The 18,623-nt window shown below is 43.9% G+C and overlaps 1 protein-coding gene across 1 annotated transcript in view; it reads left to right on the plus strand.

The window, feature by feature from the left end:
• Positions 1-13,906, plus strand: part of ATAD3A (ATPase family AAA domain containing 3A) — an 83,018-nt gene extending 69,112 nt beyond the window's left edge. Inside the window, exon 16 of the mRNA XM_044278278.1 lies at positions 13,337-13,906. Within this exon, the coding sequence (XP_044134213.1) occupies positions 13,337-13,516 (180 nt within the window). The 3' untranslated portion in view covers positions 13,517-13,906. The remainder of the gene's footprint in view (positions 1-13,336) is intronic.
• The last annotated feature ends 4,717 nt before the right edge of the window (positions 13,907-18,623 follow it).

Below are 18,623 nucleotides of genomic sequence, written 5' to 3' on the forward strand. Positions count from 1 at the left end.
GGCGAAGTGACCTCAGTGATGGGATGGAGACAGGAGCAGACTGGGAACTTAAAGTGGCTCTGGAAAAAATTAACTAAAAGTGGCCCTTTTGCAGTCGCTCCAAATTGATGGATAGCAGGGCCAACACAAGTAGGCAGGGCCAGCAATACCATATTGTGGCACATTATACCACCCCAACAAAGCCAAATACCACAGCCCATCACAAAATACATCCCCAGAAACTTCCACTGGCCGGCAGCGAGGAGGGCTCAGACAGCCCCCTGGGCACCAGGAAATATCCCTGCAAGGTCTATGGCCAATCTGCCCGTGGATCTAGGATTGCAGAGTACCTAATGCTATGCCCCCTGCTCCTAGTCGCCTCCCCAACAAGTGTCTTTCATGAGTGTGCACATCAGTGACTCACGTATACTGTCTGTGGTCTCCGCTGGCCGCTCACTTATCCATTGACTGTAATCTATTTATATTACTCGCTTGTATAGCACTGACTTATTCCGCAGCACTTTACATACATTATCTTCACTTACTGTCCCCAGTGGAGCTCACAGTCAGTATGTCATTGAAGGAAACCCACGCAAACACAGGGAGAACATACAGACTCCATGCAGATGTTGTCCTTCATCAGATTTGAACCTAGCAATGTACAATACCAGTGCTAAACACTGAGCCACCGGTGGTTTTCCACAGACTGTGATGACACCACGGAAGCATTCATTGTTCGTCCTTGATTATGGACCCCTCACACACATTATAATCAATGATCCATGAAATCCACAGACACATCTATGTCTTGTCCTTGGTTTTCATGGATTGTTGCTAGAAGATGCTCTGGAACCCAGTTTTCAGCCTAGCAGTGTCTTCATATCATCCGTATTCCAAAGGCTGAAAATCACAGAGCCAAGGATGAAACACAGATGGATCACGGACAGTGTCACGGATCAAACATGGACCATGCTGTCAGGGATGTATAACAGATCTCTGCAGGATGCAAGTTGTTGTTTTTTTTTTATTACCCCCACATGCTGCCCACCTCATAGCGCCCTATAGTGTGTCTGTCCAGCTACAGTACTATTAAACTGGAACCTGGCACCTCATTAATAAAATGGCAAAGTAAAGGTCTGCTGCACATGTGCCAGACAGGAGACCTAAGAGCCCCATACCATGATTGACCATAGTGGTAATTATGTTGAGTTGCCCACTGTCATAACTGCAAAAGTGGTCGTCCAGGAATCTGTCTGGCTCCGCATACGGTTAGCCCAGGCCTGTCGATAATTGTCAGTAATTGACACAGACTCACCCAGGCCATAAGGCCAATCATGAGCAGTGTTCTGTGCGCAGTTCACCTGCGGGAGGGCAGCCTGCTTCTTAGAGGACGTCTGGAGACCAGATCCATGTCAGTGAAGGCCTGGGAGCCTGCTGGACTGGTTGTCCGGCCATCTACAAGATGGAGTGGTGTGGCAGGCGCAGGCAGAAGACTGGAGGTGGGCCAGAACCAACAGCTAAGTGAGAGGCTGCCATGTTTGTTCCAACCACACAGAACACTGATGCTGCCCAGTGGCCTGAGGTAAAGAGCTGCCTCATCCTCCTCTCTGCTCTGCTTGTCAGGGATTATTATCCTGAATACAGATAAGAACTTTAGCTGAATCTCTGGGGAATTTAGTTCACGAGGAGACATGAAGTACAGAGAGGATCGACAGGACAGACTGTGGTAATGGAGACTGTAAACAAGTGCTGCTGCTAATTAGCCACAGCTCACCCTCCTCTCATGTCTCCTCATCATCTCCATTCCCACAGAGATTCACCTGTATTGAGGATCATGATTCCTGACAAGTAGAGCAGAGAGTAGGATGAGGCATTATTATGGCTCATTGTGGTGAAGTCACTTGTCCTCCTTTGTGATTAGGACAGGTTTTGTGTGTACTCATAGGACGGCGGCCATTTTATTTTTCCTAATGATTGCTCCCTAGACAAAAGTTATTCTAAGTAATGAAAGGTGTTTGTGAATATATTTATTATAAAATAATATTTAAGTATTTTTTTAATTCCCGGAGAACCCCTTTAAAGTCTCCATGACAAATCAGAAGTGAAACTCGCTAACATAGTGCGTATGGGTTCCTGCACACACAAATTTGCCCTGGCATATTTTGGAGCTGTCCGAATAACCCCATCCATTATTTTGCATTTTTAAAAGAATTTTGCAGTTTGTTTGCCAACTTGTGATTTCCTCATGGGGTTTTTCCCCTATAGAGAAGGTAGTGGGAAAATGCCTAAACACCAAGAGCTCCAGCCTGCAAGAGCAAAAAAAAAAAAAAAAAAGGTTGTGTCCGTTATTTCATATTTCCCACAGACCTTCAGCTAACATTAAGGCTGGGTTCACACCTGAGCATCTTACAGCGCGTTCCTACGCGCTGTAAAATGCTCAAGCAAAAACTAATGCTTCCCTATCGGCATGGTTCTCACCTGAGCGTTTTACAGCGCGTACGATCGCGCTGTAAAACGCCCAACGCCCCAAGAAGTACAGGAGCTTCTTTGGGGCGCATTGTCGCGCGTTCCCACACATAGACCTAGTGGGAACGTGCGACAATGGGCGTTTGCTTGTTTCACTCGCACGTATGTAAATGCCCGATTAAGCACGCTTGTAAACAGCGCTTATCGGGTACGCTCATGTGTGAACCCAGCCTTAAACATTTTTATTTATTTTTTTTTACACAAAAAGCAGATGCAACAAATGCTGGTAAAAACACAAAAGTGAAGAAAAAAGCAACCTAAAAATATAAAAAGACTAAGTTTGTAAGTCATAATTCTGGATTGCTGGACGTGATAAATCCGTTCTTTCCCTTTCTTGAAAATAAGGAGCCCAACCCTAAAAATCAGCCCCCTAGCATTATCCTTCCTCCTAGTTTTACAGCATCCAGTATGTAGGTAGGGATTTATAGACATGACTTAAAATGGCGTCTTGGTATCGTAGGAAAGGATGTTGATTCTAATATTGCTAATTCAAGAGCATTAAAGGTTCAGGGTGCGAATCCTGCAGGTAATGGATTACACCCATTTATATCCACGGTGGAGAGAACCTGGATGTGCCGCTAAATGCTGCATAATTTAGTAGCTCCTAGAGAATCGCGGAACACACGGCCACCTGTGCGTCCAGCAGCGAGAGGAATCTGTCCTGGTAAACGCACGAACTCTGTCACTGTAACCTCCCCCCTAGTCCTCCGCTGAGAGGGTAACCTTGTTAAAGGGTATCTCGCCTTCCAGCTTGGCTCAAGACTTGCTTTGTCAGCCAAGTCTGCGGAAATGGGTTAACGTGTCCGCGGGGGGAGATAAAAAGTATGAATATGAATGAGGCGGGATGCTGGTTTTTAGTACGCCAGCAGCTCTCAGCAGGGACAACCGCTCGCGCGCTCTCCCTCTCTTCCTCCGTCATCTTTTCTCATTCCTCTTCCCATTCCCAACACCCCCCCCCCCTTTTTTTCACCTCCCCTGACAGGCAGGGACCCCGCAGCTTGGCTATTTTTAGAAAGTCATTCAGAAAAGCAGCCAAGCGCAGAGCATCGCAGCATTCGGCGGCGAGGTGCAGGGGTTTGGTGATGACTTGTGAGGGATGAACACTTTATAGGTATTAAGCACGGGTGTTAATGCAGCCAGACACTGCAGCACCTCCAATAAATGGAGGAATTAACCCTTTTGTTGCTGCCTGAGGGTGAATGGCGACTTTCTAATCCATAGCCTCCCCCCCCCCCCCTGTCTCACTAGTCCTTGCCCTATCTTTGCTGACATGGAAAATTTCAAGGGCATGGTGCTGCGTGGAGAAGAAAGTCGCAGGATAACCTTGACGAGCGTGGCTAAAACGCAGTGAAGAATAATCTTGACGAGTCTTTGCTGTATCGTGGTTATTTTTATTTATTTATTTTTTACGTTTTGATTTTCCTTGTTTTTAAACCTGCGTCGCCTTGACGTCAATCATTCGATAAAGATAAACCTCTTCACGCTTGGACGTGTTTGAGGACATATTAAAGGCACAGTAAATATCAGTCATTAAGGAGTTTGTGCTGAAGGCGGTTGTAGGAGATTAGAAAAAAAAAAAGGGAGTCCGCTCCTCATACTGCCAGAAAGGAGACCGCTTGTCCTTGGGCTTTGTGTGGTATTGCAGCTCAGCCCCGTGGACCGAGAAGGCCCCGGTTTTTGGTGCAGTTTTTGGAATATGTTGGTGTTATGGAAATAAAAGATTGATTATTATTAGATGGAGGTTTTCTGACTGCAGGGTTTTGTTTGTCGTCTGTTACCATGGGGATGCATAGAAAGTTTTCATCAGGTCATATTGCAGCATTTGTTGTTGATAGAGGCAGTAAGGCATTAAAAAAAAAGTTGTGAAGGTATGCCTAGCCTTCAGGAATTATATTCTGTTTCTGGGAAATCTGGATGACCTCCAATATAGCAGCCATTTGTCCCGGAAGCCAAGTTTGTCGTCTTATGCAGGAGCTGAAAATGTCCCTGCCTTAAAGGGGCTCTGCAGTTTTTTTAAAACTGATGATCTATCCTCTGGATAGATAATCAGCATCTGATCCGCGGGGGTCCCGGGTGTCCCCGCCGATCAGATGTTGATGATCTATCCAGAGGATAGATCATCAGTTAAAAAAAAAAACTGCAGAACCCCTTTCACGAGGCAGATTGTGGATGATGATCCACTGCTCTACTAATGTTGGCCATATTGGTGGCTCAGTGGTTAGCAGCAATGGGTCCAAATCCAAAAAAGGATGACATCTGCATAGAGCAGGGATGCTCAACTTGCGTCCCTCCAGCTTTTGCAAAACTACAACTCCCAGCATGCCTGGACAGCCTACAGCTATCAACCTATAGCAGGGCATGGTGGGAGTTGTAGTTTTAGAACAGCTGGATCCGTATGTATGCTCTCCCTTGTGTTTGTTACATTCCACAGGTTAGGACTTGGTTTACATAGCCGTTGGTAGAGCTCCCCCATATGTGTTGTCACCCACTTTTTTCGATACCCCATAAAATAAACACTTGCGTACGTTGGCCATACCCATAAAATAACTGTTGGGAGAATCCCATCTCTCCCTTATCTATACATAAAGCTGCTGCCAGACAACTGGTGTTATCTCCCCAAGAACAAAGGGATTGGGCATGTTGAGATCCAACAGCCCAATCCTTATGTTCCCCAAAAGCAGAGTTCGAAGGCCCTCATACAAATTAGATGGTTGGCTGGTCCTGCTGAAATTACCATGTCCACCTGATACACATATCAAGTGTATGGCGGCTTTATATTCTCCATATTCTGCAGTTTCTACAGGGCTGAAAAGTCTGCGCATTTTGAGGTGTGACACAGGCTTAGTTAGCCCAACCCTTGAAACGCATTGCCTTTTTTCAGTAGACCAGTTCCGGCCAGCTGCCATTGGTTGACCTCTCTTGATGACAGCTCATCCGGTTCCTTAAGTTTTTCTTGCACATTTCTGCCCCAGTTTATTGAATCACCTTGGTCGACACTCAACAATCGTACCATTAGCTGTGCAGTGAAGGTCTAGGTAAAATAGGAATACACCGTACACCTCAGAGGGGCAGCAGCGGTTTAGACAGTAATTGGGGATATTTTTGAGTTGGTAATCCCTAGTGCCCGGTATGGGTTATGGCTCATTTGTTCTATAACATTCAATATGTTTTACACTTGCATATCTTTGTGTTATTTTTTTCACCTGTCCTATAATCACTGCCTCTGTCCTCTGAACCATTAGGCGATACTACTCTGGGCTGGATCAGAATAAAGCTCAGCATCATAATGGCCTCCAGCCGTTTTGCAGATTCTGTTCAGTTTTAGATAAAAACATGCAGTTGTGTCTATGTAATGGATGCCTTCAGCGCTTCTCCTTGCCATTTGTAAATGTTTAATGGCAATTAATTTTTAAACGCACGATTAATAATTAAGACTGAAAACACCATTTACATGCTAGGTAGTAATGAAGACTTCTGCCGACTTTCTTATATCCCCTTGTTTTGTTCAGATATTGATTGGTTTGGTTTTGGTAGATTATATATATATATATATATATATATATATATATATATATATATATATATATATATATAAATTTTTTATTTATTTTTTTGTATGTAGTTACCTATTATGTGTAGTAAAGGGGTGCAGTTATTTTGTGAACTCAGAGGGTTTGAGATTATTAAAGCCCCTGCTTGATACAGCAAAACCAGACATATCATACAAATACATGTAGTCAACCAAAACATAGCCGCTTTCTTCGAAAAACAGCACCACGCCTGTCCACAGGGTGGGTCTGGTACTGCAGCTCAGCCATACGAGCAGCCATTTCAGTGGTGCTATACTGCAGTGCAATGGACAACCCATGGACAGGTGTGTCTAAAAGAAAGCAGCCATGTTTTCCTAATCCTGTACAAGGCCTACGCATCATGCCTAGGGCTGGCTGTGTCCCCCATGTGTCTAGAGATCATTGCCTTTAATGCACATTCAGACACCTCTCTAATTGTCTCCAAGAGTACTAACGTAAACTAGGGGTCATAGGAAAAGGAGTATTGCTGCAGGATCAGACAGTGCATGTTTTTCCGTGGTGTGTAACCAAGGAGATGCATAGGTCTGCATAGTAGACCAAAACGGTAGAAGATAGTTTGCAAATAGTTGCCTACTTGGTCATATCCTTTAAAATCAAACTGCAAACGAGCTGCATTCAAGATGGTGTCAATGTACGTCTTGACGTACATAACAACCATACAGGTTATTCCCATTGCTTGAGACCCTATCAGGGTGGAGTCGCACATAATGTGTTTTTGGGGAAAATGCCTTGTTTTTTATTTATTTTTATTATATTTTTTTTTTTTAAAACAAAAATGCTGTGGCCAGATGTTCACTGAAAGCCGGGAAATTAAGTAGCGCACTACAAAGGCCCTTTTTATTTTTTTTCGATCCATGGAATTATTTCCAGACGTCTATGGGGGAAAAAAAAGCGTGTGAACTAAGCCTTAGGGCCCTAGAGTTCTATTACTGAATAATTTCTGATTTCTTTCTTAATAACCAAGCCATGGTGCTAAATTATTCTGTAGCCACCTAAGATCAGGGATAAGTCCCCCTCACTCAAGCCGGCCATAGATGTCACACATTAGCTTCATCATTGAGACAGCCAGACACCTGTCCTCAGACCTGGAAGGAGATTCTGGAACGTTCTTCCAACCAGGTTTCCTATGAAACAATTGAAATGGTTCATTATTTGTATGAAACCATGACTCGGTGGTCCCCACGTCGGGACTCTCACCCAGATCTGGGTGCAACCTATAGTTCATTGCAAGCGTTTACTGGATCAGAACGCGGACTCCACTGACCAGTTACCTCTGGGCTCACCGCCCTCCACCCTGTGTTTAGGTATTCTCATGTTCCTTGAATGCATCTCTTCGTTCCTATGACCTTCAGCCGGAGATGAGAGGAGGGAGAACTCTCCCTTTCCAGTTAATCTACATTACACAGCCGCTGCTCTGGAAAATCCCTCAAGAAGGCATTTTGTGGGGAGGATGGGCCTTCACCTGCCAGCTGCCGGAGTCAAACTGCTTACACAGAATTGCTGTCGAATGTGAATGCTCCAACTTCCCCAGCATTCATGAATAGAAATGGGGCTTCATTAGCTTCAGCATGTGTTCACTTTTACTGCCTGCACAGCTCATCTTTCCCTCATTAACCTTTTCAGGGTCTTTAGTATCTCAACATAGCTTGGAATGAATAGTCCAAAATAGCCCAACTGGTCGGGGCCCTATCTCTAGTCTTGAATTATTGGTTAGGGTCTAGAGGTCTGATGTGTATTACTTCATTGTATTACCTTTCTATAGAATTCAGTAAGGTGTAGGACTTTATTTGATGGATGTTGAGGGCAATTCTTCTTGCTATTCTAGGTCCATGTCCCTGTACGTAGGGGGCAGTATAAACGCAATATATTTTTTTTTGGCATGGATAAGATATGGGTGGAATGGACATGAAACATGACAACCGTGTTTCTGTGAACTAGAAATGCGGACAGCAGCAGCTCCCTTTTGTGGTGCCCTTCCATGAACGCCATTCTTGCTCAGTGTTTTTTTTTTAATTTTGAACACATGAACTGTCTTCGGTAGTCCCATAGAGTTAGATCTGAGCAGTAGGGTGCATGCTCGACCTGCCACCCCAACAGGCCAGGGAAACAAGATGCCCCGTTCTCTTCCAGGTGTCCGACCTCCTCAAATCTGTTCGATATCACCATGTACTAAAGATAGGGGATGACGTTAAAACTTGGCACAACCCTTTTAACTGGACACCCTTTCTAATGTTGCAGTCCTGAATTTCTTCATTTGTAGATAATTTGTCTAACCATGGATTCATGTAGATTCTACAGGTGTTTAGCAATTCTTTTCTAGCCTTTGTGTCTCCATAACACACCTTCTGAGGTGTTCTGAAAGTTTTTTGCATCGAGGCGTGGTTCTCACTAACCAAGGTTTCTTTAGAAGACCAGATTTGACAGTAACCAGGCTTTGTGTGCCTTTATTTCATGGACAAAACACCTGTGAAATCCATAGTCCCAATCATATGTCCTTAAAGGTATTATCTAAGATGCCGCACTTGCCTGTACTTCCATCTTCACGTGACATACATTCGGCACATGATCCCAGCCGGGGATTAAAACCTGCAATTTGAATGTCACGCTTTAACTTTGCCAGTTAGCTCTTGGATACTTCATTGACACAGAGGTTCACTTAATTTCCTCCCTTCACTGCAGATGTTTACTCGGTGTGCACACGAAGACCCCAGTTAACCCGACTGTATGTATTTTGTGGTCCGAAAATTGTGTATCCACAAAATACGGATACCATTCGTGTTACATCCATGTTTTTTTGCAGACCCATTGACTTCAGTGGGTCCATGGTCTGTGGACATGTTCTATATTTTTGCAGAATGTTCTATATTTTTGCAGAACGGACATACGGATGCGGATGTCCGCAAAATGTGGACCATGGACAGTTAAAGTCAGTGGGTGCACGAAAACATGATTTCAAGAATTTATGACGGACCACATCCGTATTTAGTGGATACACTATTTGCTGAGTGCAAAACGGATACGGTTGTGTGCATAGGTCTAATAAACTGTTTGTGGTGTGTGCTACTAGTTTTTTTTTTTTTTAGATTGTACTTGTCTATAATTGTGACTTTGATAACATTCAGACCAGTTAATACAGAAATCCAGGTAATGCCATAGGGTTCACTTACTTTTTCTTGCAGCTTAATGTCCCTCAAGAGCTAGAATTGTAGGTCATGTAGGAGCACTATGAATCGCATGCCCAATGATTGGAGAAAAGTGCTGATGGTGCACTCCTCCAGCTCAGCCACCCCACCATCTAATTTGGATGGACAGCGGACTCTTAGCACCCGGTCTAACTCTGTAGGAACCTGTAAGTCCACATCGGGGTCTCATCACTATGTGTTGTGTTTGACTGTGGCTCAGGAGGCTGAGAACCTCTGACATAGACCAGTAGAGTTCAGTAGTCACTTCCCTGACCGTTCCCAATGTCTGAATGCAGTATGGTGCTACTTGAGCCCATTTCAGCTCCTCGTCCTTCACCTTTTCCCATGTTCTTGCCGCAGCCATTGTGAAGGTAGAGAAGATGTGCAGCCCGTGAAAGTGACACGCATCACACCGATACACTACACTGGGTACAAACACCTATTTTCAGCTTGAAAGACTTGTCACTTCATTTCTGTATCATTCGTGACCCGAAGCTGAATGCACACAGTCAGCAGGAGCCCCCTACTCCACTGACATTAGGAGAAGTGAAGAGAGACGCTAAGATAATGGGAGACATATTAACGGAAAATATCCCACTGAGAGTGGAAGTGTCAGCAGACCCGCCAGACAGTCTGTGCATGGTGATGTGACATGTTCATCATTCTGGAGATTGGCTCTCTGTATGAAGAAATGCATTCAAATGGGAAATCAAGCTGAAATATGGGTCTGATGCAGTCCTAGAGGTATCCACCCTGACCAGCATCTAGGTGTAAATGTAGCCTTAAAGAGGGCGGTCAGACAGGTCACCTCTCCTGACCTGTCTGATTTAGGGTACTTTCACACTAGCGTCGCTGGATTCCGGCAGGCAGTTCCGTCGATCCGGCAATTTGTATGCGAACGGATACCATTTATATACTGATCCGGATGTGGATCTGTCTCACAAATGCATTGCAATACCGGATCTGTCTCTCCGGTTGTCATCCGGAAAAACGGATACGGTATTTATCTTTTTCACATTTGTAAAAGTCTGTGCATGCGCAGAACACTAAACCGGTTCTGTTTTTCCGGAACACTTAGGGCAGGATCTGGCATTTAATGCATTTTAATGTAAAATAATGTCTATTCCGGCAAGTGTTCCAGAATTTTGGACGGAGAAACTACCGCAGCACGTTGCAGTATTTTCTCCATCCAAAAACCGTACAGTGACTGAACTGATACATACTGAACGGATTACTCTCCATTCAGAATGCATTAGGATAAAACTGATCTGTTTTTTTTTTTTCCGGTATTGAGCCCCTAGGACGGAACTCAATACTGGAAAAGAAAACCGCTTGTGTGAAAGTACCCTTGGAAAAACAATTCTGGAGCATCTTTTCTATTGTGCCATTCCTCTATTATTCCTTCTGGAAATGTATGAATAAATTGCCCAATGGGTGGTACCATTCCCATGTCAATGACATTGTCAGCAATGATTGGACAGGGTAACAATACTCCTTTAAGGACCATAATGCATGGTAGCATAACATGGCATGTAAATTACTCCTGGAGGGGCGAATAAATTGGGTTAAAAATATTCTACATTTTTCAACCCAGCACCTGGATCTGAATACTTTCGTAGTTGCATGTACGGTAATTAAAAATTTGATCTAGCCAGTGAGCTATTCCATAAAATGTCAGCATAGCGCCACCTGCTGTTTTGTTCTTTTCCTTCTTTCTTTGTCCACCTCACTGAGAAGGTCGCACATGCCTAGTTGAAATCTTCATCTGATCACCAGCTATATCTTCTGTAAGAAGCTGTGCCAGTTCCCTCTGAGCTGCCAGCCTAAAATAAATCTAGCAGACAAATGTGTAAAGGGCTGGTTCAAGCTTTGTTAGAGACTGTCATGTACTATATATTGTCTAATTTTCATTTTTTACATCAATCCTAGGATAACCCCTAAGATAAGTAGTTTGCACAGTGGTCATCCATACTACAGCTTCCATAAGAGCTCCCAGCATATGTCACCATGCTTTCCTAGTCTCCCTCACCTTGTATCACTGCTTGATGCAGCTTATCACCATTCAGGGGTCTGGGAAAGCTGGGTAAAGACCCCCTAGTAGCTGTAACGGTGACACACTTTTCCCGAAGCAGTGTAAGTAAAATATCAAATTTGTAGGGTGCCGCAGCCTATATTTATAGTCCTTCTTTTAGATGGTTTTCAATTTGTGTTACGGAAGTACGACTCCCGAAATCTGGCTCTCAGGGCATGCTGTGAGTTGTAGTTCCACAAGATTGGAGATCACCATTTTAGGGTGGTCCGTGCCATCCTGGTTATGTTTTCTCCTTTTTCCCGCAGGCTGCGGAGGGCTGGGGGGGGGGGGGGGGGGTGACACTTTTATTTCCATATTAAATAATAGCTTTTGACCTGGAATGATTCATGGGGGACGGGGCGAGCAGCAGGCGCTGAATCCTCCTGTGACACCGTCATTTACATGATGAAGTGAGGGGAGATCTGCACAAATCATTCCTCTCCGTTTTTCTTGCAGCGACTGTTATTTCAGCAAATGTGCCGCAGTTAGATACTGATTAAAGGGTCGTATGTCTCACGTCCAGACTTCACAATGGGACTGAAAAGGGTCATCACATCCTTCTGTGGACCACGCCCTTTTTTTTTTTTTTTTTTTTTTTTTTTTTGTCCCCCGGGGTTCAGTTCATGCTTCTAAGACCCCCTCTGTGATTAGTTGTTATCGAATTGACAACTTTGCAGCCGGAGAAAACTCATAATTTTAGTCTATGTTCACATTTTTACACGCCAAGAACTGCATGGTGTCTGCGCTGAAACCACCTCCCATTGTTTTCTATGGGAGTCTACACCACCGTTCATGCAGTTGCGGACTATATATGTGTGGCTTTCTAGACTGTGCCAGGAATAGACATGTCCATTCTTGGCGCTGTTTCTTTGCAGACACCACGGGAAAAAACTGCAGCTGGAGTCTGCTCCTGATTGAGCTCCATTCATTTGGGGTTGACCGTGAGCGGCTGTCCGGCACTGAAATTGAAAAATGAGGCAGATACTGTGACGCCATGTAAACATAGCCTTGAAGGAACACTTCAGGAAAAACTGATACTGTGTTATCCCAAGTGCAGGGCCTGAGGGGGCGGAGCATGACACATATAATCAAAAAATACCAGAGAGAAAAGACATGTGCTGCCCCTTGAAGGTAATCACTAGCTTTAAGTGGCTTTTTCTGGAGTTTCTTTATATTTCAGATGGTCCCCACTCACATATAGTATGCAGTGTGATACAGCTGTACATAACAGTGCACTCTATAGCTGCACCTACTGCAGCTGGGATTTACAAAAATAATTTCCATGTGCTCTTTTAGGGAATTCTGGTTTAATAGAGGGGTCTTTTGTTCCAGATCCTCATCTATAGTCCAGACTAGAGAGCAGCCAAGATTGTCTCTTGCTCTGGAGGACCTGTCCTTGTCTTGCTCTGGAGGACCTGTCCTTGTCTACATTACACAGACAACTGATTGAGTTGAGTGGGCACTGTGTAATGCTTCATTTCCCCTATGGTGGTGCCACAATGAAACTGAACTGCCAGGATTCCCCACAGATCACTAGAGGTTCCAGCAGGGGGACCATTCTAACATTTAGAGATTGTCCAAATTGGCGAACCACTTTAAGGCCAAAGGTGAGCATGTTAAATGTGAGAAACTTGCTACGTGTTGCCGTGCGAGTTCCCGTTCTGACCTCCGCTCCTCTGACAGAATCACACTGCATTATAATGCTTTATAGTGCTGTGTGTCCCTGCTAGACCTGTATCTACTGAATTACACTGACGGCAGAGGAGCGGAGGTCAGAATGGAAACTCACACTGCAACACACAGCGAGTTTCTCACATTGAACATGCTCATCTATGTCTGCCCTGCGGGTGGATTGACACTTGGCAGATTTTTTGAAAAAATTTCTGCGACTGATCCAATCCAATGCAGATGTGAACACAGCCTAAGGCGTCTGTCCTATATTTGTTGTCTATATGGTTATGTAACCATTTATATCGTATGTATTGCAGGCTGCAGCATATGCCTCAGAAGATGGTGTTTTGTCAGAAGCCATGATTGATGCCCGCGTGGCCGATGCTATCCGGCAGCACCAACAGAAGATGGAATGGCTGAAAGCAGAGGGCAAGGAAGAGGGGAAGGAGCCTGGAAGAAACCCTCTCATTCCTCATTTGGAGGGGACACCTGTATGAAAGGTCTAGGTGGCCACTCAAGGGCCCCAGCTTCGTGACACGCGAGATTTGCCTATCACTGCACATAGCCCAGTCAGCTGTGTGCCTTCCCTATATCCGCGAGGACAAAGTGGAGCAATGGCCGCCTCCTAGTCCAGGAGGTTACAGTCCGGCAGAGAATACAGTTCTTCCATTCAGGAAACCGCCATATCATCTTCACCATTCATTCCCTAATGAACTTGTCTTATAATTTTTTTTACTTGTTTTAGGGTACCCATAATTATTAATGTCTAAAAATGTCCGACGATCATTTTAAACCTGAGTGAAGCTGCTGCAGAAAAGTGATCTCTTGGTGAATGTAGAGAATATGTCATTGTTACATGCATCTATATATAAAGAAGATGAACTCGGCTGCCCAGAGTTCTTTTATTATTCTGTGTATGTAGTGCGCTGTCCAGTAGGACCTAAAGGCTATGTACACCATCGCAGGCATTTTACTCATTTTGGGCTAAAAATGTATTTTCACTTTATTAAAATTAAGCCATTCTGTGGGAAAGGGTTAAAGGGGGTTTCTGATATTTTGATACTGATGACCTATCCTCAGGATAGGTCATCAGTATCTGATTGGTGGGAGTCCAACATCCGGGACTCCTGCCGATCAGCTCCTGTCAGCGCTGAAGTTTTCTCGCAGCTTACCAAGCTGACCGCCGTACATTGTGTAGCGGCTGTGCTTGGTATCGCGCTCAGCCCCATTCACTTCAACGGGGCTGATCGCAGTACCAAGCACAACCGCTATACAATGTACGGCACTGTTCTTTGTAAGCAGGGAGAAGGCCCACTAACAGGAGCACCAGTGCCTTCAACAGCTGATCGTCGGGGGTCCCAGGTGTCTGACTCCCACTGATCAGACACTGATGACCTATCCTTAGGATAGATCATCAGTATCAAAATTTCCGAAAACCCCTTTAACTATTTGTCTAGCTGTGTGAATTGTACTTTCGCTTTGTGCCCGTTATGTGATAAACCTTCTCTAAATTACTAAAAGGTCATAAACACTTATTTAAGCCACAGTCTTCTCAGTAATATGAGAATTGAGCTATAATGAGTGTTTAGGAGGTCAGCGATAAGGAGCCGTCAGCTGAGCTGCCTGATGGAATATGGTAAAAATACAGTGCCTGCTACTAGAGAAACTCAAGGCTGTACAGAAAAAGGGGCTCAAAATTTTTACTAAAGACCAATTGAAATACCGATTTATTTATTTTTTGGTAAAAATGAGTACAATGCAATAATAATAAAATAAAAAAATGCCCCCAAATGTGTACATAATTAGACTGATCACATCTATTGACCAAACTCTGTAATGTATCTGCTTTTCCAATTCTGTGTTGAAGAGCTGATTTTGCAGTACAAAGCTATGAAGGGGTATACTTCTTATACAGAAGAAGCTCATCCTTACAGACTTGCTTAAATGCAGAATTGTAAACTGCATCCTCCATCTAATCTCTGGACAGCTTTTGCCGTACAGTGTTTGAACACTAGAGGTGTTCTGTCGGTATAGCCTTAAAGGGAGTCTGTCAGTAGTTTCGATCATGCTAAACTACTGACAGAACTAGGTAGGGGCTGGGGAGAGCAGGATAAACATAACTTTTGTCGAGCTTTTATTATCAGTAAGCAGTCTGAATATGAACTTTTATTCTACTAGGTTCTGCTTCTGCAAATGCGCTGGAGGCGGAGCTTTACTGTGAAGTGCTCTCTGCATTCAGCTGTTTCACAGCCCCTCCCCTCTGCTGTAACATCCAATCAGGAGAAGACTACAGCCATCAATCAGAGGCGGGATTGTGAATGTACTCAATGCAGAGAGCACTGCACTTGCTCCAAAAGATTATACGCTCCATCAAAGGAGGTAGGGATTCTAGGATGTCGCACGCTATTGACTGCACTGCACATGCGCTTAGACTAGCAGGTGCTTAGCTCACCTCAAAGGATAGACACGTGCCATCAAAGGGGACAGGGCTACAAGTGGAGGAAGTCATGTGATCGGCAGATGAAGCGTCACGCCACCTGTGTAGTCTGGATGGTTGTGGTCATGTGACTTGGGGTCAGAAAAGGGGAGTTGGAGCCCAAAGTGGAAATACATTATTATTAGTAAGTGAATTGTTTTAGGGAGACATAATTATATCACAGGTATATAGTTTGATATAACTGCACAACCTCTTGAAAAAGTATCACTTGGTTATACCCACTGAATCTCAGATTGAAAAGCTCATATCCTTCATCTAAACCAGGGCTGCTCTACGTGTGGCCCTCCAGCTGTTGCAATACTACAGCCTAATGGCTGTAGGCTGTCCAGGGATGCTGGGAATTGTAGTTTTGCAACAGCTGGAGTGCTGCAGACTGGGCCTCCCTGATCTAAACTGATCATTTTACCTGTACAACAGAGATGGTTCCCTGATGTTCCTCATTTTGGTTCCTTAATAAACTTGTCTTCTAAAGAAGTCCTAATTTAAAGGAGACTGGTTAAAACCCATTGCCCACGGTTGAACTGATTTATTAAAAGCAATAAGATGATTGATGGCTATGAACATCACCTCTTCCCTTAATTTGTACTTATTGTTATTAATGGTTAGTGTGCTTGGGACAACATGTGTATTAATAACCTGACAGCTGTCACTTCAATAAAAAAATAAAATAAAAATGATATATATATACACACACACACACACAAAAATGGCGCCACCAAAAAACTTACGGCGGTTGCTATGTCCCAGGGCATGTGTTCAAAGCCCAAATATAAAAGGAAAATCGGACAGCACTCTAGGTAAAAAAAACAACGGTTTATTCACCCATGTGGCAAAAAGGAAGCAACGTTTCGGTTCAATAGAGCCTTTCTCAAGCATGGAACACAAGTGCAAGTGACCAATATATAAGCCAAACAATTCATCTAAGCAGTGAACATGATGCCAAAAAGCTGTGTACAATTCATAACATTGATCAATATACAAATAAAAATACTATATTTCATTAGAAACCAGTGATCAATGTAATGTCATACACTCACCTAAAGAATTATTAGGAACACCATACTAATACGGTGTTGGACCCCCTTTTGCCTTCAGAACTGCCTTAATTCTACGTTGCATTGATTCTGGTGCTGATAGCATTCTTTAGAAATGTTGGCCCATATTGATAGGATAGCATCTTGCAGTTGATGGAGATTTAAGGGATTTACATCCAGGGCACGAAGCTCCCGTTCCACCACATCCCAAAGATGCTCTATTGGGTTGAGATCTGGTTACTGTGGGGGCCATTTTAGTACAGTGAACTCATTGTCATGTTCAAGAAACCTTTTTGAAATGATTCGAGCTTTGTGTCATGGTGCATTATCCTGCTGGAAGTAGCCATCAGAGGATGGGTACATGGTGGTCATGAAGGGATGGACATGGTCAGAAACAATGCTCAGGTAGCTGGTGGCATTTAAATGATGGCCAATTGACACTAAGGGGCCTAAAGTGTGCCCAGAAAACATCCCTCACACCACTACACCACCACCACCAGCCTGCACAGTGGTAACAAGGCATGATGGATACATGTTCTCATTCTGTTTACGCCAAATTCGGACTCTACCATTTGAATGTCTCAATAGAAATCGAGACTCATCAGACCAGGCAACATTTTTCCAGTCTTCAACAGTCCAATTTTGGTGAGCTCGTGCAAATTGTAGCCTCTTTTTCCTATTTGTAGTGGAGATGAGTGGTACCTGGTGGGGTCTTCTGCTGTTGTAGCCCACCTTTCTTTCCCTTTCTGACATTCAGTTTGGAGTTCAGGAGATTGTCTTGACCAGGACCACAACCCTACATGCATTGAAGCAACTGCCATGTGATTGGTTGACTAGATAATCACATTAATGAGAAATAGAACAGGTGTTCCTAATAATTCTTTAGGTGAGTGTATATATGCAGTGTTACAACAATGTAATAGTGTTACATAAAGTGCAAAGTGAATAAACAAATAAATTATAAAGTGCATATATACATTGTAATAAGGTGTATAACTCAATAAAAACATCAATAAAAAATCAAATCAAGGGGCGGAGACCCGAGAACAAGGAACCTATAGTCATACCTAACAGGTGGATCCAATATGTTGCAGACTTTAGCGCCATTTTCGGCATCTAGAAAGTCACAGTGCGCATACTCCAGGGGACGGCATGGGTGTGCGGAAACAGGAAGTGACACACAGCGAGGAACCGCACATGCGCACCTCAGGACTGTTCCACGCATCTCCATCTTTAATGTGGTTTCTATCAGATAGAATTGCGTGCATGGGCACAGAAACAATGAGATGATGCCGCCATATTGGACTCAGGTGGGCTGTCCAAATGCTAAATACGAGTTGTAATGGAACTCATGTGGCTCCGACAGAACTGCTCACATTACCACCACACATAGGGGGGATGAAACCTTCCCAAACCCGGCACCCCAGACCAACATGCACTGCACGTTAGTGCAATGCATATTGAATAAGTGTGCCTGGTGGTATCAGTGTATCGCAGTTGAATCAGGGAATCTCCTGACGGGAAGAACAGATGTATGTGCAAGATATTATATAATAACCACACCTGGAATAAAGGCACAGTAACCAATAAAAAAACACATTTGTAGATCCAGCCGCTGGGCACGCTAGTTCCCGTTTCCCATATCTCCAATTCCCTGTTCCAGATAACTGAAGAGAAAAGAGAGAAAAAAATTACTTTTCCAGACATAATATATCAATATCTGTGTTCAAACTCAACCATATCACAGTGGTAGGACCGAGCAGAAAAAGTGGAGGAAAAGGGGCAAGCCACCCCTCAAACAACACTATGGATTATATTCAATGTTGAGGCCAAAGGGTTTGAGATAATTGATTGTATCCAATACATTTCTCTTTTTTTCAACCACGTTAATCTATTGCCGCCTCTCCTGGGTAAGGGGACATGATCGATGATCCAACATTTCAGATCACGTTTACTGTGTCCCAGATCCAGGAAATGTTTTGGTACTGGTAAATCAGACCGCTTTTTGCGGGTCGTGTAGCGATGGGTGTTAAGACGGGTTTTGAGGTCAGTGGACGTCTCTCCAACATACAA

Source organism: Bufo gargarizans, chromosome 2 (assembly GCF_014858855.1).
Source record: "Bufo gargarizans isolate SCDJY-AF-19 chromosome 2, ASM1485885v1, whole genome shotgun sequence".
In the NCBI taxonomy this organism is placed as follows: Eukaryota; Metazoa; Chordata; class Amphibia; order Anura; family Bufonidae; genus Bufo; species Bufo gargarizans.